We start from the raw sequence: 22,882 nt of genomic DNA on the forward strand, positions 1-22,882 counted from the left end.
TTCACAGGCTGGCACTCAATCCACTGAGCCACACCAGCCAGGGCTACTTTCCAGAAGTATTCTTATTTTAAACCTCCTTAACCAATCCTCTATCTTTCTCTCTCATTTTCAGTTTAGTTCTTTTGTTCTATTTTTTGGGAGATTTCTTCAGCTGTGTCTTCCAGTTCTTCTATTGAATTACTTATTTCTATTTTCATATTTTTAGCTTCTAAGAACTCTTGATTTTTGTTTCTTTCAGTGTCTTTTCTTACTAACTTTTCTTATCTTTTAAAAAATTACCATATTATTTTTTAGTTTTTTTCTCTCTATGCAACCTCCATATCCTCAAGCTTGTTTGTTTCAGTCTGCCTTCTATACCAGATGCTTTCTTTGAGTCTGTGTATCCTTGACTATATCTACCCATATTTCAGGATGGAACTCTAAAAGCTGATTAGAAACTGCGCATGTGGGTGTGGCTTGTCGGCAATATACTCACTATGTAGTTGGATTATTTCTTTGGGAACGTCTGATGCCAGTATTTTGTCAGAGTCTCCAGAGTGAACATTCTTCTATCTTGCACCCAACAATTCAGAAGGGATGTTGCAGGAAAATGCTAAGGTGCCTGTAAACTTAAGTACTTTTCTTTTTTTCGTCTCTAAATATAGTGACATCCTGAGGTACTAGGGTTATGATTTTAGCATATTAAAATTGAGAGGGATACAGTTTAGCCTATAATATATACCCAAATTCAAAAATCCTATATTTTACTCTCTCTGGAGAGCAAACTTTGAATATTTTGCCAGAATAAGAGAGGGTCAGTCATGTGGCTATGCTAAGTAGGGAGAGGACTTCAGAAAAGCTGAAGGTGGGAGGGCATCTAGGCTTCTTAAATGAATTTTCTATCCAGAAAGTGGTTTTAGCTCTGCCTTCACTTTGATCCAAAGGTTTTTGGTCCTTCCAGTTTCTGAGCTTTAAAGGGACCTTGTATTACAAATATGTCCTTGATTTTTGGCTTTCTGTCCTTCTGGCTTTGGACTTAGCTTTATTGAGTCTGCTATGTCAGTTGTCAGTCATCTCTGTGGCTTCTCAGGTCCCAAAGTTTTGCTACCGTTTCACATTTCCATTCTTCTGTCCTTGGAGCTGTATGCCTTAAAAAACAACCAAATGCATATATGAAATATCTTTGCTTTTATTTGAGGGAGGGGGGTTGTTAGAGGAACTAACTGTATATTCAGTTTACCATCTTTGAATATTTAAAATTACAAAAATGTGCTTGTGGATAATATTTTACAGAAAAGCATCAGGTAGCTGTATTTTGTGTACACATCATGCACAGAAGGCTATTTTGTTTTAGGTGCTGTGGTCTGAAACAGAAGGCATCAGAAATTCTTTTCCTAGGTAGAGGAAAGACCATACACAAATATGAGATGGAAGAATACATTAATAATGAAACAGGCTAACAAGGGCAAGTTATTGTGCTATATTGTACAAATTGAGCACATTCTGAGGTTATCCCACTTGACCAGATGCAGATGAATTTGACCTTCAATAACTCCCTGAAGGAGGTGGATTTCAAGCAATGTTTTGAAAGTAGCTTTCAAAAAAAATTACAAAAAGCTATGAAGGCTTTTGCAGGTAAGAGCCTCAAATTGTTATTGGTACTTATTGTGCCAGACACTTTGCAGGTTGTAGAGAAAAAAAAAAAATGTAAGCCATGTTTGGGAAAGGTTAAATAGATTAATTTTACCAGAGCAGTAGGTCTGAATTTTGTGGTATTAAGTGGAGAAATAGAACATAGAGGAATAACAGAATGATCTAATATCCGAAGAGATTAGGTAAAAGACAATAAACATGAAAATAGATATTATTAAAGTGAAATCTCTTGCCCCAATAAAAGCCAAATCCAAGAAACAAATGGTACTGAGAACCAAGGCTGACCTCCATTTAGAAATAGAATGAACATTGATCATCTTTCCCCTGTAATTTCCTGAGGCTTTCCATGAACTCTTTATTCTAGGCAAACATTTCTCCTCGAGTCAGGAACCACCATAGTTAGCTTTAGCTTTCTTGTCTGAAACTGGAGCCATGTGTTTATTTTTCCATGAATTGGGTTTCCTACTTTGGAAAATGACTCAGAGTTTAGGGAGTATTTTTATTTATTTGACTAAATTAGCAAAAATAATTTCTTTGCCATTTTCCTTCCTTAAACCAGGATAAAACCTGTAGATTACTTTATTCACCATAGCAAATCTGAATACCTATATCATCAAAGTATTATGATTAACTTGATGTCAGTATCTTTAAATGTTTACTCCATCATGTGGTTCTTAGGTCTTCAATATAGATTACTAAAATTACTGATTAGCATACTGGCTTCCTCTTACTGAAATTTGTTAGCTAAGGAATTTTAGTTTGAAAATAACATATAAGTTAAAGACTTTTAATGCAGTACCTTCTTATGTCATGTCTAGAATTATCTTCTCATTTTGTGGTATAATTATCTATGCTTACAAAGCCCAAAACCCGACACTTAAACTGAAATAATGGCATTGTCCCTACTGCAGTAGCCAGTGCATTGGATTCACATTCCTTGTCCCTCATATGTCAGCTATAGCTTCCTCTCTCAGTCCAATTGAAATACGAAAATTTCCGTAAATTTTCTCAGTAGTGTTAAATAGCAAGAATTCTTACTGTGTTAAATCTCTAAGAAGGGAAGCCGGTAAATCACTTTAACACCCACAGTTTCCTTGTTTTCTAAGTATGGCTGAAGAGATGCATATTTACTGTAGCAGATACTTTCCAGCAAATGCTAGAGTTGACATGAAATGGTCGAGTCAGGGGGTGAACCCTTTCCTCCGGTAGTCAAGCCATCAGAAGGTCACGCAGTAGATTTGATTAGAGGAAAGCAGTACAGCCTTCACACTTGGGCTGGAGGGGCACCTGCCCTGGACTCACACTTGGAGAACTCCACAGTGGCTCTCCTCCAGCTGTACCCCTCCCAGAGGATGAGGAGTGTGCAAGGCCAAGAAAGGTCCACCCAGAGATTATGCTTTTTCTTTAACACCACACTCCAGTTATTGAAACCCCAGAATTCCCTGTTCAACTGGCCCCAAATCCACTTCCATCTAAGGACTGCCCAAGGCTGTTTACAGGGAGAGCTATAGGAGGGCATGCCTGCACTTCACTCAGTGTCAGACAGAGATGGGGCTGAGAAGTGGAGATGGCAGGCCATAGTCAGTCAGTGAGGGTGCAGCTCTCATTTCTCTGCCATCTTCCTGCATGGAACTCTGAAGAGTTCAAGAATCTGGAATTTGAACCTAGCCTCCTAAGATATTTATGAAGGTATATTTCAAGATACAGCACAGAATGTATTTTATTTAACAGTTATTCATCTTATTTATAAGTTAAATGTTTAAGCATGTACTATGTGAATCTCTGTATTCTCATTCTGGGTCTGGGTCCCAAGAAGAGTCTGGAAGAAGTAATGAGATCATTTGAACGTTCCTATCTCTTTGTGGGTGAGCCTATCTCTTGATCTTTTGTAGGCCCAGTACTGGATTAGGCCTCCTGGATAACATTAGGATGGTGCCCTTAGCTGTTACCTGGTCCCAGCTATGCCCTTGCACTAGAATGAAGTGACTTGAATGATGCCTCAGTTTTTTGTGTACAGCGATGCACTCTACACATACCAAGCTACTGTGCTAGCAGGTTTAGTGACTGGGGTTTTGGGGGCTCAAAAGAGACAAGGGAATATAGAAATTGGATGAAACTGTGGCCTAAATAATGTCTTAGGTTTGTAAATTTTAGTTTCCCACTAACCATTGATTATTAGATATTAGGCGTTCCTGTCCTGTGATCTGAATAAATCTTTTGGCACATAACTCAAAAATTTTTTTAGGTTAATAAAGAAAGAGAAAGAAAGACTAATTAAGATAAGAAGTGCTTTTTCAGGGTTGATTTCTAATACATCTCTGTAAATGCTTTTTTAAAAGACAGGAAATAATGAAACAAACCAATATCGTCAGTCTACTCTGATGTGCTGTTTACATCCAAAAGAGATGAAAATATTTACAAGTGAAAATACTAATGCTTTTGGGTTGTCTATAACAAGTTTTTCTAACCCAAGTGGTATGATTTTGCTCTGTGTACAAATATTTTCTGAGCTTGGGATATTAATTTAAAATATTTCTAGTATTTATAGAACTACTTGATTCCTTTTGTTTATTTGTATTTTGGTGCCACAAACCTGGCATCTTCAGGTTTTCACTTAAGTTGAATGTTTTAGGTAATCAAGACTTATACCCTTAAATATATTTTTGTTTCAATCATTTTTTGACAGTTAAAATGTTCTATAGTTCATATACATATTAATACATATACAAGATCTGTCTGGAAAATGTCCAGCCATTGTTAATATAATAAAAACAAGGAAGGTTTGAGCAGCATTGCTATAACTGGCAGCTAAGGAGTGTGGACTGGAATGCACATGCATGAACAGTAATGACTTCACTGTACTAGTCAGTGGGGGCAGCAGACATTGTTGAGTGAGCATGTGTACTGTGTGGCTGTCACAATCAAAATGACTGAGCCAGTAGAGCAGTGAACCTGCTCACATGATCCATGTCAAAATTTGCGTTAAGCTTGATCATTCATTCCTCCATGGAAACTATTTGGATGATTCAGAAGGCCACAGCTATGGGCAACTAGTGACTGGCAGCTTCATTGGGATAACACCCCTGCTCCTGCATCACGTCTCATGCAGAGGTTTTTGGCAAAACATCAAATCACTCAGGCTTTATAGCCCAGATTTGGTGCCCTATGGCTTCTGGCTTTTCCCAAACTAAAATCACCTTTGAAAGGGAGGAGATTTCATACCATTGATGAGATTCAGGAAAATATGACAGGGCAGCTGATGGCAGTTGGGAGAACTGTGTGAGGTCCCAAGGTGCCTACTTTGAAGGGGACTGAAGTGTCCTTGTCCTATAGTGTTTCTTTATAGCGTCCTTTATAGTGTCCTTTATAGTGTCCTATATAGTGTCCTTTATAGTGTTTCTTATATCCTGTATCTTCTTCAGTAAATGTCTCTTTTTCATATTATATGGCTGGATACCTCTGCACAGACCCGGTATACAAATATGTATACACAAGAATGTATATTTTTCTCTGCCTTTATGAAAGAAATATTTCTAAAGTTATTTAGTAGTGCTAATATCATTAAACTTTTAATATTTGAGTTCCAGAACTTTTCTCTCCTATAAGTAAAGAATTTAGAATGTACATTTGTTGCTTGTCAAATATCTTTCACATCCATAATTTGTTATATAACTTGTTAATATAAGGATTTAAAAGATGGAATTCTAAAAATGAATTTAAGAAATAAATTAGGTTTTAATTTCTTAGAAAGTAATGATTTTAACATGCTGTAATAACAGACATGAGCAATATAATACTCATTTTATAAAGTTTATCATCAAATTATAAAAGGTTTTATATTTTTCAGGCTTTAGAAAATAGATACTCAGGAAATAAAATGGGAAAAAATTAACACTATAAGGTTTTCAAAATACCGATGAATTTTAAAAACATGTATGTCTTTTAGTGAAATTCAAGCTCAACCAAAGAGCAAAAGCTGAGTCTGTGCTTTTACTTAGTGGGTCTAGTATTATTCTTACTTAGTGTATTCATGAATAACAGAAAATGAATCACTTTTTAGGTTTGTACTACAGGAAGTGCCAGTTAATTTCCAAGGAAAATATTACTCATGATACAAAGTTTTTCTGTCTTATGCTGCCACGAAGCACTCACCTTCAGGTGCCAGTTGGGCAACATGTTTACCTCAAGCTAACTATTACAGGTAAGGCAAATAGAAGCTTTTGGGGAAGAGTTTCTTCTTTTATAAACAGTTCAGAATCACTCCTGATCTCTTTAGAAAGTACCCTTTTTGGTTATTAAGAAATGTTTCTGGGCAGCTAGAGTTAGGGTTGGCCAGATTCTAGGTCTGTGGATGCAGTGTCCCTATATGTTGGAACTCCAGCTGTGCCATGTGGAACAAAGGACTTTCCACTGGTCAGAGCCCTTTGACCATGGCTCCACCGGCACTGTAATTTATTACCAACCAAGCCTCAGAGGAATGAGGTGAGGGCATGCCCAAATGCCCCTCTGTGAAGACAGCTCCTAGAAACCCATACCAGCATCTCTTAGAAGCCACTTCCTGTTTATCAGTTATAAAGTTGAATTTATAACATTTCAAGATGAGTGGATGATTATAAATGATTTCCTTATATTTCACCAGTATAAGAAGATCTGTAAATGTATTCTTTATTGTGTAAATTCTTTTTCCCTCCTTTTCAACCTAAAATTACCTCATTTATTTGTTTCAAATACCCTTCTTACTGATGTCTAACGTTTTCTTGGCCTTCTGAAGCTGCAAAGTTAACATTCTCCTGTTCATTGTGGTGTTCCCAGCAATCGGTCTGATGGACCACCAGCCAGATCTGGTGGGTCTGGCCTGTTATCATGGAACTATGACGTTTTTCTCTGCATGGTCTAATGTCAGGCCATCATTCGAAAGTAGTTAGGTTAACATTCTTTTCATTCAGTTACCAAAGTAATTTATACTATAGTGAACGTTAAAACAATTTAAAATAGATAAAGTAAAATGTGAAATTCTTCCCTTTCTCACACCCAAATAAGTGATCAGTAACCATTGTTAAAATTTTGATGTATAATTGAAATTATTATGTAAGTACCTTCTCAAATCTCTAAACTTTTTATGCCATTTTTGTTGTGGCCTATTACAAAATTTGTATGCTGATAGAATATAAGATTGTCTGAGTTCATTAACATAAATCCCGGTCTTATACCACACTTAATAAAGACACATTGTTTATATTATGGATAAAATATTGATCTGTTAAAATTATTTCAACACATATGGGCTTGGGGTATATATACATCTGTACTATATACACATAGGACATAGAATTATGTAAACATTAGGTATACAGGCTTAAATATATATCTGATTGTATTATAAAATGTGTATGTTTTATCTTCATGCAGAGCTTTTTAGATTTTTATAGTTGAATTTCTTTGTCGTGACTTTTTCTAGGAACTGAAATAGTGAAGCCATATACACCTGTATCTGATTCCTTACTCTCTGAGTTCAAGGAACCAGTTCTTCCCAACAATAAATACATCTACTTTCTGATCAAAATCTATCCTGCTGGACTCTTCACACCACAGCTTGATCATCTTCAGATTGGTTAGTATTTTGTGTTTTTTTGTTTGTTTATTTTTTATTCTGTTTTTTTACCTCATTTGTGTTCTAGGTTGGAGCACATGTTATACTGCCTACTAGTTATCTCTGTCTGGGACTCTGTCACATATCTTAAGCTCAACATGCCTGCAACCAGAGTCACGTTCTCTCTGTCCCACCCAAGTCATCATTACTCCATATTGCAGCATCACTCACCGTTCATTCTTGACCCAGTCCAGAGACTTGAGCCATGTTAGAGTCTTCCCATTTTCTCCCTCCCAGTCCAGTCAGGCACTGTGTTCTGTTGAGCCAACCTCCCAGTGACTTTCTAATTTTTCTCTTCTCTCTCTTTGGCCACCCTCTTAGATCAAGCCTTCATCATTTCTCTCTTGGTCTTTAACTGGCCTCTCTTAGTTCCCTGTAACTGGGGTCTTTCTCTTTCTATTTATCAGTTCTTTTTCCAAGCTGCCCTGAGGATAGATTGAACCATGTTGTTCTCTGAAACCTCTCCTGGGTCTCCATTACCCCTGCATGACCTACAAAGACTTTCATGATCTCTCCAGCTTCACCTCTTGAATACAGATCCATGTGCTACTTAGGGTTCCACAAGCTCATCATTCTTATTTATAGAGAAATACAGTTGCCTCACCTAGGATGCCCATCGACCCTTTCTCTACTTATAAAGTGCCCATTTTTTTGAAGAACCAAACAAAATATCCCTTCTTTTATGAATTTTGCCTCTTCCCCTGAACCCCTGAAATGCCTCATACATTGTTCATAGCTCTAGGATAAGAATAAATAATATTTCTTCTTTACAAGACTTTGAATTTAAAGGTAGTGTCTTACTTATCTTTGTATTTCCTGTACCTAGCATGGCAGTTGGCACATAATAGGCTTCTCAATTAAAATACTTTGAAAAAATAACTAAAAGCACTCTAATGAAATTTATTAAGGTTTAGAGAATGTTCTTTCTGCTTCTACTCCTTCTTCTGTGTCTTCAGCTTTTCACTGCCTTTACCTAATAGTAAACATGTTCGTCCCCTTTGTAAAGCAGTACATTGGAGTAACAGTGAAATCGATGACTAAAATTTGGAAATAAAGAAAATTATGTTGTTTTCTGAAAGTTAAGTTTAGAAATCTATATGTAATGGTGTAATTAGTCATCTTTGTTTACAAAGTCAAAATATTGACTATAAATGTGAACCTAAAGAATTTCGGAATACCCACAAATCTAGGGAAGGTGACTATCGTCTTGTGAAGGACTGATACCTGATTGTAATGTAGCAAGTGGAAACTTACCCAGTGGTATTTATAGCCTACTTATAGAGATTGAGTGAACAGAGCAAGGTGAAGAGTTAGCCTAAAACTTGGAAAGGTAAAGCATAAAGCTCAAAGCATAAAGTTCTCAACTTTATACAGGGACCTAGACATGGCACAAATGCCTGTTTCCCTTACAGGGAGCTGTCCTGGCACGGCAGTGCTAGCTGTGCAGCCTCAGCATCACCTAATCGGACGGTGAGGTGACATTATCCACTTCGCTGTCTCATTCCCATGTTCACCCAGCAACTTTTATATGATTATGTTGGCCTTTCACATGTCAAATGAATAAGATGCCCTAGGTGGGGTGTGTAGTATTCAGGTGACTAGAGGGAGAGAGCCGGACTGTACATCAGGGGCCATCCTGGCATGTGTGCGTTAATGTCCTGTGAACTTGATTAGCATCAGGTACTTTGCCTTCCTCTAATCAGTTTTATGATGTTGGAAGGCCTGGACTGTGGACAAAAGTTGCCAAGTTAGTATCATTCTGTGAAGCTTCTTTATTATTGGGTTGGCCAAAACGTCCATTATGTTTTTTCTGTAAAATAAAATACAAACTTTTCATTTTCATCAATAACTTTATTGATTTGGATATTTTGAATACATTGGCTATCTCCTGCTTTTGGCTTCTACTGGGTAGAGACCAGGGGTGATACTAAACATCTTCCAATGCATAAGACAGCCCCACAGCAAAGAATTATTTGGCCAAAATGTCAATAGTACCAAGAAACTTCGCAAACCACTTTTGACACGTTCAATCAGTCACAGCACCTTCTCAATACACTGCACAAATCTTGTTTTGCATTTCAGTTCCATTTTTACCTTTATTGAAATAATAAAGCATAATATACAGAAAATGTTGAGTATTTTCTTCCATGTTCAGTATTAAAGTAGCTGTGTTAAAAATTCAGTTTTGATCAGTTTCTTTTTTAAAGCTCGCTGATTTGACAACTGTCACAATGCAGTCTAACAGAATTGTTTCGAATGAAGTTAAAGACAACTAAGCACTCACTACTAGAGCCACAGTGTAAAAAAACTGAACAAACTTCTTGGCCAACCCAATAATATCCTGGGGATATTCTGATCTTATGGTTACTTTCAAACTATAACAAGGAGCTTTGTTACTTTCTAATGCTTAATTCATCATTTGCTGCAAGATTATCCTGCTATGGGAAAGAAAGGAAAAATTATGAGCATTCAAGCATTTAAAAATTTTAAATTGCTTTTAAAATATGAACAGCTTTATTTACTTTAATTACATTGAAAATTTCTGAAATATCCTAAAGCCAATTCCCCTATATAAGTGGTATATATTGCTTATAACAACTGCATTTCAGAAAATGCTTTTTTCAACTATTTTGATTCTATAGTGGGAAGTAGGATGCTCCAACTATAGTTTCTGATCTTGGCTTTATTTTTATAGGAATTGAATTCAGAACAGCTCTTGTTGTTTTAATCCATTAGTCTGTTCAAAGATTTGATGAAGGTGAAGTTAGCACATTTACTAACGTAAGATTTTAGAATACATTTTTATTTCAATTTTGTCTCCTACTAGTCTTATTACTATGGGTAAGAATCATATGTAAGTAGCAAATACCTCTTCTCTGCCCTGTACTGCGCAGGACAGGTAGACATGGACTCTGCTTTTGAGGTGCTTGTAATTTAATTTAGCCATCTACTTATTGATAATTTGTACTTAAATACTTGGCAATAGTTTGTAAATTAGAGATTCCAGATGGTTTGGGAAAGTAATGTTGGGAAATGAATGAATAAAACCTCATTATTAATTTGATTATAGTGATATAATCCGGACATAGTTGGAGGTCTGATGAGTACTTCTTACATAAACTAAATGTGAGATGTAGTCTGAAAGTTAAACTTTCATCCTGTTCCTCACCAGTATTCTGCATTCAGCTAGGTGTGGCCTTTTCAGTTTCTCTGATTTTTTTTTTTCTGATTTAGTTTATATTTCATTGTTTAGGAGATTTTGTTTCTGTAAGCAGTCCTGAGGGCAATTTTAAAATATCCCAGTTCCAAGAATTAGAAGACCTCTTCTTATTGGCAGCTGGAACAGGCTTCACACCAATGGTTAAAGTACTGAATTATGCTTTGAATAATATATCCAACCTCAGGTATGTAATTTTATCTTTAACTACTATCTTTGTGAAGCTGTTAGATTAGTATAAGGTATTTTAAATTATTTAATTATTCAGTGGACCTTAATAGACATGTTCTCATTCCCTCATTCATTTCTTAACTCTGCCTCCTCAAGTCCTGGCAATTTAACTAATTTTATTATTTTTATTTTGATTCTTTCAGTTACTTTATTGGACCTAAAAAAAAACACTTGTACTAGTTCACTTTTAGATTTCTATTCATGCATATTTTAAATGTAATCAAAATAGTTTTTTTTGAGTAGTTGTTTTTTCTTTTAAGGAAAGTGAAGCTGATGTTCTTCAATAAAACAGAAGATGATATAATTTGGAGAAGCCAGTTGGAGAAATTAGCATATAAAGATAAAAGGTATTAAACTGGTACTAGCTCTATATTTAAATATTTTACATATGTAGTCAGTCTTGCCATTATTTCCTTTGGGTGGAGTTTTTAATTGACCAGGAATATTCTTCAAAGAAAAAATAAACTAATTAATAACTTTCTAAATGTAAGTGATATTAAAACCCTTCCTCCAAAGAAATAGTTTGATAAGATCAATGTGACATCATGTGCGTACTAGTGTACGCTGGGTTTGATGTTTATGTTATGTTGTTTATACTGAGTTGGGTTTCAGTGTAGCCAAGATTTTCTTGTTATAATGGGGATAAATTTGGTGGGATGGATTAAGCAAAAATAAGCATGTTTCTTTACTGCAGGATTTCTTGGGGCCTTTAATATGCTAATGTCCTAAGTAACTTTCCAAAAAGCTAGGGGAGGGAGGATTTCTTGCATTGTTTAGCAAGATTCTCTTCATTTTCGTTTGTGTACATTAAGATGTACTAGTAGCTGTATCACTAGTGGTCCTTAGTACATATTTCAGGAAATGCTGGTGTAGGCAGTAGAAAAAGTCCGAGTCAGACTGAACGCAGTCAGTGGGGAATGAGGCAGCAAGGGTAGCACAGTGAAAATGTGTTTCATTGAAAAAACGAGCCCTCACACACAGGCAGCTGAAACAAGATCATTTAAGTGGATATAGTCCCCATTTCCCCTAGAGAAATTTGAAAGCAGTAAGAAATTCTAAATAAATTTTTTAGAAAAAGAATGACTTCGATAACCTAATGTACTTTCTGTAATTAGTAAAAGCTATTTCTAATAATTTCAGGACTTTATAAGTATCTGAAGTAAATATTTCATAGCATAGTGTAGATAGTTCTAGGCTTTATAAAAGTTAAAGACGTCACAAACTCAGCTATTTCCCCGGCGGCTCCAGGTACTCCTGAATATCTTCCGAATATTCTCAATAAGGTAATGCCGTGGTTTTCTCTAGTTTTTTTCCTACCTGTTGTCTCCCATCCTCCTCTTTCTCTTTTAGTAAAGGACTTTCACAAATTAATGATGATCTGAACTTATTTATCCTTCAAGTATTTACTCTTTTTACATAGTTAAGACATAACCTAAGAATATTTACCATATGTAGGTAGTTGTATGGCAATTTAGAGCATGATTTGTAACAAAATGCAAAGTCCTAGGTTTTCAAGTCTTTCACACAAATTTTTGAAGTGGAAGTAGCATGTATTGAAAAGCCTAAAGACCTAAATTCTAGTTTTCATCCTATATTCACTAGCTTGAAACGTTATTAAAAATTAGTTAAATCTGAGGGCCTGTTTGTTTAGCTTCAAAATAAAATATCTTTCCTACTTTCCTACTTAGAAAAGTATAAATGCCTTGGAAACTAAAGCCCTACCTCAGATACTTGAATTGTGGTTATAGAGGGCCTAAATATACATGGGTTTTGTTTCTGTATTCACTATTTGAGCTCTTGTTTTCCTAAACATTTAAAAGAATTTAAACACACATAGGTAAGCCTTTTAGGCTAGTTTTTATTTTTCTTTTTAAGTATTTTTGGCAGTGTTTTTATATTCTTTAAGATAGTTCCCTTATAATGAGCAGACTTTGTATTTTCAGTCTCTTAATAGTAGTTTAACTTGATTTAAGATGTAATTGGTAAAAGGGAACGTATTGAGAGCCTCTGAACGTAAAATGTCTTCTAACAAAGTCAGCTGTGTTGTTTTGTTTTGTTTGGTTTTGTTCTACGTAATTTGGGTGGGTGGAATCGCATAGGCTGCAGTGTTGAGGAGGAGGAAAGGCCCCTTTTCCCCGCTTCTGGATGACTGGCTCTAACAGCACTCACCCGGTGAGTGAGACTCGCCAGCTTGCAGGGAGAAGTGATAGTGTTCTGACTTCTGGCCTGCCTTCATCCTCCTCTGTCTTCTGCTCTACCTCTTTCTCTTCTTGCTCTCACCTGCCTGCTCCCTAACCTTTGTCCTCTTTCTGGAGGCAGAGCTCCTTGCTGAGGCACTCTGTTGGCACCGACTTCTAGCACTGGGTAGTTTATGCTCTCTGGAGACTCACAGGAAGGCCCTCACTGTACAGGAAAAAGCTTTGCTTGTCTACATAGCTTTGGAATATTTGTCAGGAATTTTACAATATTCTAAGGCGCTGTGCACATGTAGGAGAGACCGAGCCTTATTAATGGGTTTTTGGTACTCTATTCAAAAACATAATTGATGTTTCATACATAAAGGGAAAGTAAACATTTATATTTACTATAAGGTAATTTTAGTCACATTTATTATTTTAGTTAGCATTTAAAGCTATATTTTTATATATTAAATCACCCTTTTCTACATCTTGACTCTCTTATGTCACTTCTAGTTTTAGTACTAAAGTTTCTGGTGACAAAATGGGACATCTGAACATATCTCATTGGTTAAATTTTTATTGGATTATGAAAATAAAAATTGTTTTTTCTTACATTCTTAGCTGAAACAAGTGAAATACTCTACTGCTGTCTGTAGGATTAGGGCTCAGCTTCTGCTTGATGCTTTGTGGAACAAGGAAGGATAGGAAAGATAGGTAATGAGAGTGGTATAGGGTCTAATATTTTCTTTTTCAGCAAGCATGCTATGCTTGTCCTGAGAGTTTATCTAGGTAATATCATTTATTACCAAAGGAAATTCTTAGAAATGTCATTGTATAATGGAAACTTATTAACTTGTGGCCTTGGGCAAGTACTTAATCGGCCTGAGCCTCAGTTTTTCCATCTGCAGAACAGGGACGGCAATACCTACATTACAGAATTGTTTGGATGGGGGACAATAAAATAGCTTATGTAGGTGCCTAACCCAGAATTAGCATATCTGTAACATTCATTCATTCATGAAATACATATGAGCATCTACTGTGTGCCTATACACAGGGGTGCAGCAGTGAGCAAGATACGGTGCTGGCTTATTTTCTTATGCAATCCAGGAATGTGTATCTTCATTTTCTCACATTGCTAAACAGAAAGAAAATATGTATGGTAGCAGATGTAGCTAATTACTATGTAAACGGAAATCCAAATTAAGTACACGCATCTCTTACTGAGCAGTGTTGTGAGGCTTAGTTGACTCAGTGTTACCCACTGGTCCACCCCTCCCCTCAGTAAAATGCACTGACTCTGTGAGGTATCGGCCTTTGTGAATTAGTTTGAAGGGACTGGACAGTTTGACAATGAGGCTGAATTCTGGGCACCATTTATAATATGGCAAGTATTTTCCTCCCTTTCAAAGCAGTAATTTTGGAGACAATAACCTAATTTTAGTAAAGCTGGTAGCATATACTTTTATATTAGTAGAAGTTGTTGATTTGCTGATTTTCCCCTTCCCTTTACAAAATTAATGCATATTTATATAGAAAAAATGTAAGGAAGATCACCCATAATCTTACCTTTTAAAGAACAATTGTTACCATTTGTGGTCTGTCTCTTTTCATTCTCCCTACCTCCCTCCTGCTCTCCCTCCCCCTCTCTTACTCTCTGATACGCACATATGCACACACTGACACCTACACACATACTTTTTTGTTCTATATTTTTTAAATAAAATGGTTATTCTGGCTATACTTTTTATAACTGCATTTTCTATGTAGTGTATTTTATATATTCTGTGTATAGACTGCTTTGAATCAGTGATTCTCAACCTGGAGTGATTTTGTCTCCCCTCACACTATGGCCCAGGGGACATTTATGTCTGGAGACATTTTTGATGGTAACAGCTGATGACAGGGTTGCCATGGGTGCCCAGCTGGTAGAGGCCAGGAGTGTCCTACAGGGCAGAGGACAGCCCCTGCAACAGAGTAATACCCGACCGGAGATGCCCATAGTGCCAGTTGGGAAAACGTGTACTATACCAGGATGCATTTTAATGGCTGCATTTATTCAGTCATGTGAACATACAATAAATTTATTTAACCAATTCCCTACTGTTTGACATAGTGAATAGAAGTTGTTCTGTACCTCTGTAATTATGCAGGGTAAAAATTCATCGTAAGAGTCACTAAGTCAAAATGTACTAAGGCTATTGAAGCATTTTGAAAAATAACCTCTAGAAAGGTAAAGAATATTGTACCCAACACACTATATTGTTAATGTCCTCATTTTCCTTCTGGAAAGGATGAGGGTAATGGTTGGAGCACACTGGAAAGAGAAAAAGAAAGGATTCTGAACAGCAAGGGAGTGGGGCACAAAAGAAAAAGGAGTATGTGCCCAGTTACATGCATCAGCAGACCACGTGCCTCACTTCAAGAATTTGTGTGCTTGCTATTTGCAAAATGTGTTTAATGTTGGAAACAGTCACAAAATGGTGAGACTACCCTAGTCGGGTAGAAGTTCTGAAATACAGCAGTACTGTAAAGTCTGTGCTTTGAGAGTAACAAGTCACATATTAGAGAAATCTAGGGAAAGTAATTCTATTTTTGTGAGGGGAGATCAGAGCTTCAGGGAGATCAGGCTTCTGAGCTGGGCTTTGGGAAACAATCAGCATTTCGTGAACAAGAAAAGAAATTTGAGTTGTAGGACTTCATGAGTAAAAAACCTGAGGGTCAGGATGTTCAGAGTGTTTTAGCAAAAAAGCAAGAGTCCAGTTTTGTTGAAGTAAATACAGTGCATGAAGGAGAACAATGTGAAATAACTTTGTAAAAAATAAAATGATTAAACTTATGCATATATTAGAAGACATCTTAGTGGTGATCTCTTCTAATCCTCTTGTTTTACAGTTGAAGAAGCCTGTAGGCTAAAGTCAGGTGATAGGAGACCTTGAATGTAATTCATATATTAAATAAATGTGTATTTGATGGATGCAGGAACGTCCAGCAACACTCGGCAGCTTGTCTCCCTTTATTACTGACAGGCTCTGGAGATAGCGACCCACTATGTTTCCGTGCTCTGGTGTCACTATTGGGATGAGCAGTATGTTATTCCCTTTAAGACAGCAGAAGCCTGTGATTGCAGAAGCATAAGTAAATTGAACACTGTGCCTTAACCCCCTTCTTCTTCCCCAGCCTGTGATGCCCACAGATATGTGGGCCCCTAATCTGGACCCTTCTACTACTTTCTCTTCCTCCCAGATGCTCCTCAGCTGGTGTGTTTCATAGAATGTGTTTCCTGAATGTTTGTGTATTCCCTCAAAGGGCTCTGTGATTAAATAACTTTGAGAAACAGTGTATATCATATTACCCTCTTGAAGATTTACCCTGAACTTAGCATGTTCAAGGCTTTAAGAAGTTCTAAAGAAATCTATTAAACTTATTTTAAACCTAGCAGTTCCAAATTTATTTGATAGTTAGCCTTTTTTCATGGATTACCACTACATCTCAAGGAACACTGGTGTTTCATAGCTTCATTTTGAGAAATGTTTTCATAATATATAGATTTTGTATAATTTCAACTTGTAGTTGTTTCTTTTGTGAACTACTTTTCCTGTGAGCAAATACCAAGTTTTTCTCCTTTTTGTAGTATATTTTGTTTAGCTAGAGGAACCAGAAAAAGGCTGGGGCCCCAATACTATGAAATAATCCTCCATGGGCAGTGACAAATCACTGACGCTTTTTAAGCAAGGATATTTATTGTACGATTGGATCTGGGTACTTAGGAGAACTGCTGGCAATGGTATATCAGATGGACTGGGGCCAAGGCTCTTAGAGCAGTATTTTAGATGAGAGACGTGAGGGCCTTATTTAGAGTTGTGGCAGTGAAATCGGGAAGGTAGGGGGTGTATGTAAGAAATAGGTCTGAGGTTGGTTTTGGAAGCTGAGACGCTAGAGAAGAGTTAGTTACAGGATGACTGCAGGCTCTGCATCAATGCCTTCTCATGCCTCAAGGCTGGAATTGCTTTAGAGAGTGAGTGGGCTTTCACGCAGAACACTTCAGAAGAGGTTGATTCCATGGAACCCATCAGTGCCTTGATGTGGTGTAAGAAATCCTTCTTTCAAATAGTCTTGAGTCTTAACTTGGGAGTACTCCTGCTCCAGTGAAGCTCTTTTCTAGTCCTGTGAAGAAGGAGATAAGCAGGATAGCAGGCTCTGTACAATAATCTTAAAGATTGCATTCATGCCCCTCTTAACTTTTTCTATTGAGTACCCAAAAGTAATGGCCAAGGGACCATTATGTGAATATATACAAAATGCGTGAGACGGTCATGGCCTTTATGTAAGGGTCTCAGGTACTTAGCACTCTGTAGCATACACCTGCAGAAAGCATGCCGCCACTGACTAGGCTCTTTTTTTAAAGCATCTCAGTAAAGGAAAATTATGAATATTTTCAAGTGACAGATTTATATATCTTAGCAGTTTTATTCCAGTGATACATGTGTTGGAAATAGAGCCAGAGGGTATTTTTAAATTTTCACAGGCAATTGCTATCTTTTACTCAGTAGTCTGTGCGTAAATTGGAAATGCCCTAAGGAAGTGGCTCTGCAGCTGCCCTGGGTCCCTGTGGGTGATCCAGAGAAAGCCGTGGTCCTTCCTCCTAGAAAAAGGCACGTAGGAACCATGGACATTCTTCTGTGTTGTGTTACGGATGCCAGCTCACTGCTTTGTTCTACTCACGTGTTTTTTTTTTTTGTTTTTTTTTTTTTTTTTTTAGTCAGTATGGCTTCTTTGTATATAAATTCCTTTATTCATTCAACAAGTGTTTTTCATACACTTACCTTGAGCCAGGCCTGGGTACAGCATTGAACAAGACAAACAAGGATCTCACCCTCATGGTCCATTAAACAAATATTACATTCCAAATTTATCTAAAACTATCCTAATTTCATGTGCCAGAAAGGAACAATAAGTAAGTGAAAGAAAGTATTTGGGGAAGCTGTTTTGTATGAGGTGGATTTGTGTACCTGCTAAAACTAAATGGGAACCTTGAAGGTAGAAGTAAGACATAAATCTGTAGTTTTTTAAAAAATATAAAACCAGAATATTACAATTATAAGAGATGATGTAGTTTTCTCACCTTGTTCCACAAATGCACAAATAAGACCTAGAGGCTGGGGTCTAGGTGGGAGCTGGGGCTTCTTCTCTGTCCTAGAGTTGGTCTGTGTGCTTGAACTGGGCCCGTCAGCCCGTGGGAACCATGACCTAAGGGTGGCACAGCCACGTGAGGGTGGCAGCGCCAGCCACACCCTGTTTCTGGTCTCATAGTTGACTGCTCAGGCCCCTCACAAGAGAAACTGTTCAACTTTTCCTTAGTAGATTAATGTATAATTCATTCCTTCTATTCATGAGAAAATATCTCAGTTACTCACTGGAAAATGTAGAAATGCGTTTGGTCTAATACTATTGAAAATGGTAAGAATTCATTGTGTTTTGCTAAAATGGAGTAAAGGGAACAGGTACAGCATAGAATTTTGAATCATTTACTTGGCTCTTCACCAGCTGTTCACTTAACAGGTTATAAAACTGTGGAGGGAAAATGGTCCATAGTTACACTGTGAAACTTAGTTTGATGTTCTTTCTCATTTTTATTCTGCACTCTTTCTTTCTCTTTCACATGTTTCATCCCATAGTTCTTGAGTGCCTCCGGTGTGGTGGCCACTAGGGACTTAGTGATAGCCAAAGCAAAAGTGGTCTCTGCTCTTAGGAAGTTTACTTCAGGTTTTAAAGACCACGTGTTTAAAACCTGAAGTAAGATCTGTGAGGCAAAGAAAAAGGAAACTATTTCTACAACACATAGAACAAAGAACCCATGGCTGCAGTGGAAGTGGTGCTTAGCTAAGACCTGAAGTATGGAGCATGACAGAAGCATTACGGGAAGAAGAAAGAGAGTGGAAGTCTTGCGGCGCTGAAGGTCTTGCTGAGGATGTGGATGTGGGGGTGAGGCAGAGGGAGGTCCCAGGATAAATCCAAGGTTCCTGGCTTATGCAACCAAGGGGACTGTGGCACCATTCCCAAAGTGAAAGTCAGGTGTGAGATAGGGAGGTTATGAGATGAGGCTGAGACAGAAATAGTAAAAAGTCAAATAGGCTGTTGGTTATAAATAAGGGTCCAGAACTCAAAAGGTAAAAGTCAGAGATTAAAAAGCATGTGTCACTGGTAGTTGCTGTTTGCTGTGACTTAATACAAGAAGATTATTAATAGAAATGTGTAGTGCTCTGAGATCCCTCAGAGCTCTTTCTAATGAGTTCAAAAAATGCCAAATTACTCTTCTCATCTGTAGCAAAAGCTAATCCTTGGTAAATGTGGATTTACCTGTGTTTTTGTTAAATCTTTGAATATAACCTATTCCAGTGCTTTTCTAACAAGTGTATCAGTTTTTACATATTATATCACTTTCAAGGGCAAAAAAGATATTTTAGCAAACTTGAACATGTTAATCACATGTTAAAATAATAGACCTTCTAAACCTGTTTCTTTTCTCTAGATTTGATGTTGAATTTGTTCTCTCAGCACCTACTTCTGAATGGAATGGCAAAAAGGGATACATTTCATCAGGTCTTCTTTCTGAATTTTTGAAAAGAAGTTCAGACAGATCCAAAGTTCTCATCTGCATTTGTGGACCAATGCCATTTACAGAGCAGGGAGTAAGGTTAGTAGCAATGTGGCAATGTTAGTAGCAATGTGCTACAATGTGTTAGTAGCAATGTCAATGTGTAGAAAAAGAGTCCTCCAGACTAAAATGAAGATCTTCCATAAGAAGTGGTTGACTTGGCTCTCAGTTCCTTCTATTCATAGGCACCTGCACTTTTTTAAAAAATCACCCTAGGATATTCTTATTGATTGGAGGTGGCAGGGAGACAAAAAGAGAAACATGGATCAGTTACCACCCATACACATTCTGACCAGGGATTGAACTCACAATCTTTTCGGTGTATAGGACGATGCTCCAACCAACTGAAACCACCTGGCCAGGGCCAAATCTGCACTTTTAATAGTCTGTTACAGCCTAAGAAAATGACAGTTTTTACTCTTCATGCAGGTGAAGGGTTGGAAGCTAAGATTATGTGTAGAGTTAGATGTGAACACAAAAGTAAGATGCAGCCAGCTCTCAGTATCTCTGCTAATCACTGGCAGTGTGGATACACTCACAGGATTGGTGCCACAACCTTATTTGGGACACTGGATTCAACCTCTTCTTCCACCAAAGCTTTATAACATATAGTAGTTAATAAGCAGTATTGATCTCTATCTTTCTTCATGCTTTGCAACTGGTTGAAAATTAGTAAATAATACAGTGATTAAAAGCCAGAGAGCAAGTCAACAAGGCAGTACTAGAACACAATAAGCCAAAAAATGAGACTTTAATATATTTGGTTAAATATAGTCACTGTTGGATTTCTAGGTGATTTTAAAATATGACTTCCTTAAATGCCCTGTTTTTCTTTGTTTAGTATATGACTAAACCTAATATTTTCTAGATAATGTTATCTATTGCTATTTTTTTTAGTTCCACTTCTTTTTAAAATTTTTTTTTAAATTTTAATTTTTTATTGTTATTCAATTACATTTGTGTGCCTTATTTTTAATTATGAAAAAGATTGACCTCAAAAATAAATAGACATTAAAAAGTGGTTTTTTCCATGTTGAATTTAAAAGCTGTTTTGATTAAATTTAAGTGTATTTCTGGATTTTAATACTTTTAGGAAAATGTGCTCCCTCTTAAGCTCTTTTAACTTAAAAATAGTTTTAATTACTATTAAACTCTTACTTGAAGTTCAAAGAAAACTATAAAATTATAGTCACAGCTAATAACATGGTTTGAAGTAAAATAATTTTTCAGGAAAAAAGATTAAGAGCCACTACATTCTTCTATTTTATTGATACTTCTATTTGCAAGTATCTTAATGTTTACTTTAGATATTGCAATATAATAATTCTTTTAAATGATGGGAATCATAAACTCTTCCTCAAGAAAGAGGCTGATGTTAAGGCCACTTAGTCCACTTTCCGCTGACGGAAGAGGAATCCCTTGTACAATGTGGGAGTGGGTTGTTTTCCCCCATGAATTATTGGCTTCTCGGGGCTCTTCATTTTGGTTCCATGCAAAGCTTAGCCCACTCTCTTGCATACTGTAGCCTCAGTACACGTGTAATTGAGTAGAAGGTAGCCATGGTTCCAGTATTTCTGCATTTTTAAAATTGACTGTAATCTCTACAGCTTTATTCTCTCAGCTTTACCTCAGAGTTCACCTTTCTATCCTGTACTTGCCCAGAATTGCTCAGGAGTATTGTCAGCACATGTGGGTCCCTGCTGCTGCTCACCCTTAAACGTGCTGCATAGAGCTACCTGGTGAGATGTAGCTTAATTCAAGTCAGTACCTGCAGTTCATAGCCCTTGTGAACTTCACCCAGGACTCTTACTTCTTTGATTTCCTGTCCTCACCCTCATAATGGATGTGATATATCTCTCTTACTTGGCAGGTACATGAGTCTCTTATGATATCATAGTTTTTTCTGCCCTGAAAGATGACTTTTTCTCTGGGATACCTACTCCTACGTGCCCCCCCCAAAGTTAATTGTAGTCTGCTGCATAGGTTGTATTATAAGCATAACCACTCCAAACATGCTCTCCATATTTGGTGAAAATTTGTCAAATTTGTATGATATGGCAACTCAGAAACTTATTTCTTTCACATAAATAAAAGTTCAAAACTATTTGGCCAATAAAGTTTCTTTCATCCATTAAATGCCCACCTTGTGTATTACAGAGATGAATGAAACAGGCTCTGCTCTCAAGGCCAAACTATCTAGTGATGGAAACAAATGCACAGACTGATAACTGAAATGTGACCAGAATATCGTAAATACCCTTACTAGAGATAAAAACAAGGTGTCACAGAAATGCAGGGAGACCAGTTACTTTTACCTTGGGGTGTGTGTGGTGGCAATCACTCCACTTCCGGTCAGAAAGACCTGTGCTGTGAATGGGGACTAAAGTCAGAGGAGGCTGAGAAGAATGGCACAGGCAGGGTGAGAAAGAGCAGTTGCGATAGATATGCAGGTGTTCAAAAGACTAGACTGGTGTCGCTGGTGTGAAGCCACTGGCCAGGGCGAGACAGGAGGCGCAGCTGGAAAGGCAGGACGGGTTCAGACGGGGAGAGGCGTGACTGCCGCACCAGGTCTCCATGCCACACATCCTGGTCTTTGATCGGAACACGTGTGTGTACTCAGGCAGCTGCCAGTTTGGGTCTGAATTCTGTCTCTGCCTCCTAGAAACATCATATTGTCATTAGCTGGGTGTCCTAGGTCAGCTACTTAACCTTTCTAAGCTTTATTGCACTGACTCACCTGTGAAAGGAAATAAATAATACTATGTGTGTGAAGTGCTTAGCCAGGGACTACGTAGAGTAAGTACTAAATCAATGTTTCTTATGTTCAGGAGCATTTTAAACAGAGCCGTTTGTAAGATGTGTTTTCCAAGTGTTTCTGTTTTTTGGTTCAGTGGAGAGAGTAAAGAATAGAGTGCTATGGGCGTCAACTCCTTACTTTGAAAACTGGTGAATAGAGGTTGGGGAACTCTAACATTTATTTTGCCTTTTCTATATGAGCTATACTACAGGGCAACCGCATAATAACTGAGAAGTTTTTCTTTATAGAGTTTCTCAGCTTATAAATGAAGAAAGAATGATAGAAGTAGAATATCACCAATTTCAGTCCCTAATGAACTGATAATGGATCTATATGTAGATCATCGATAGTTGTTAGCATTCAAAAAGAGAAGCAACCACAACTAGGTATTACATGTCTCCTGATGGAAGAATGCTACCAATGAAGCAGTCTTGTCAAAAAGAATTTAACCTCTGTCTGATCCATCCCCTAGATCCAAGTGTTAAATTATGGGCAGTAAGAGGATAGAGTACATATC

The 22,882-nt window shown here is 37.2% G+C and overlaps 1 protein-coding gene across 2 annotated transcripts in view; it reads left to right on the forward strand.

Annotated features, from left to right (window-relative positions):
- The window catches only part of CYB5R4 (cytochrome b5 reductase 4), a 103,305-nt gene that overhangs the window by 79,427 nt on the left and 996 nt on the right, over positions 1–22,882 (forward strand). For both annotated transcript variants that reach the window (XM_024576566.2, XM_024576567.2), the window contains 5 exons: positions 5,693–5,833; positions 7,091–7,243; positions 10,536–10,686; positions 10,991–11,077; positions 19,443–19,607. In XM_024576566.2, the coding sequence (XP_024432334.1) occupies positions 5,693–5,833; positions 7,091–7,243; positions 10,536–10,686; positions 10,991–11,077; positions 19,443–19,607 (697 nt within the window). The remainder of the gene's footprint in view (positions 1–5,692; positions 5,834–7,090; positions 7,244–10,535; positions 10,687–10,990; positions 11,078–19,442; positions 19,608–22,882) is intronic.

Source organism: Desmodus rotundus, chromosome 11, assembly GCF_022682495.2.
Source record: "Desmodus rotundus isolate HL8 chromosome 11, HLdesRot8A.1, whole genome shotgun sequence".
Classification (NCBI taxonomy): domain Eukaryota; kingdom Metazoa; phylum Chordata; class Mammalia; order Chiroptera; family Phyllostomidae; genus Desmodus; species Desmodus rotundus.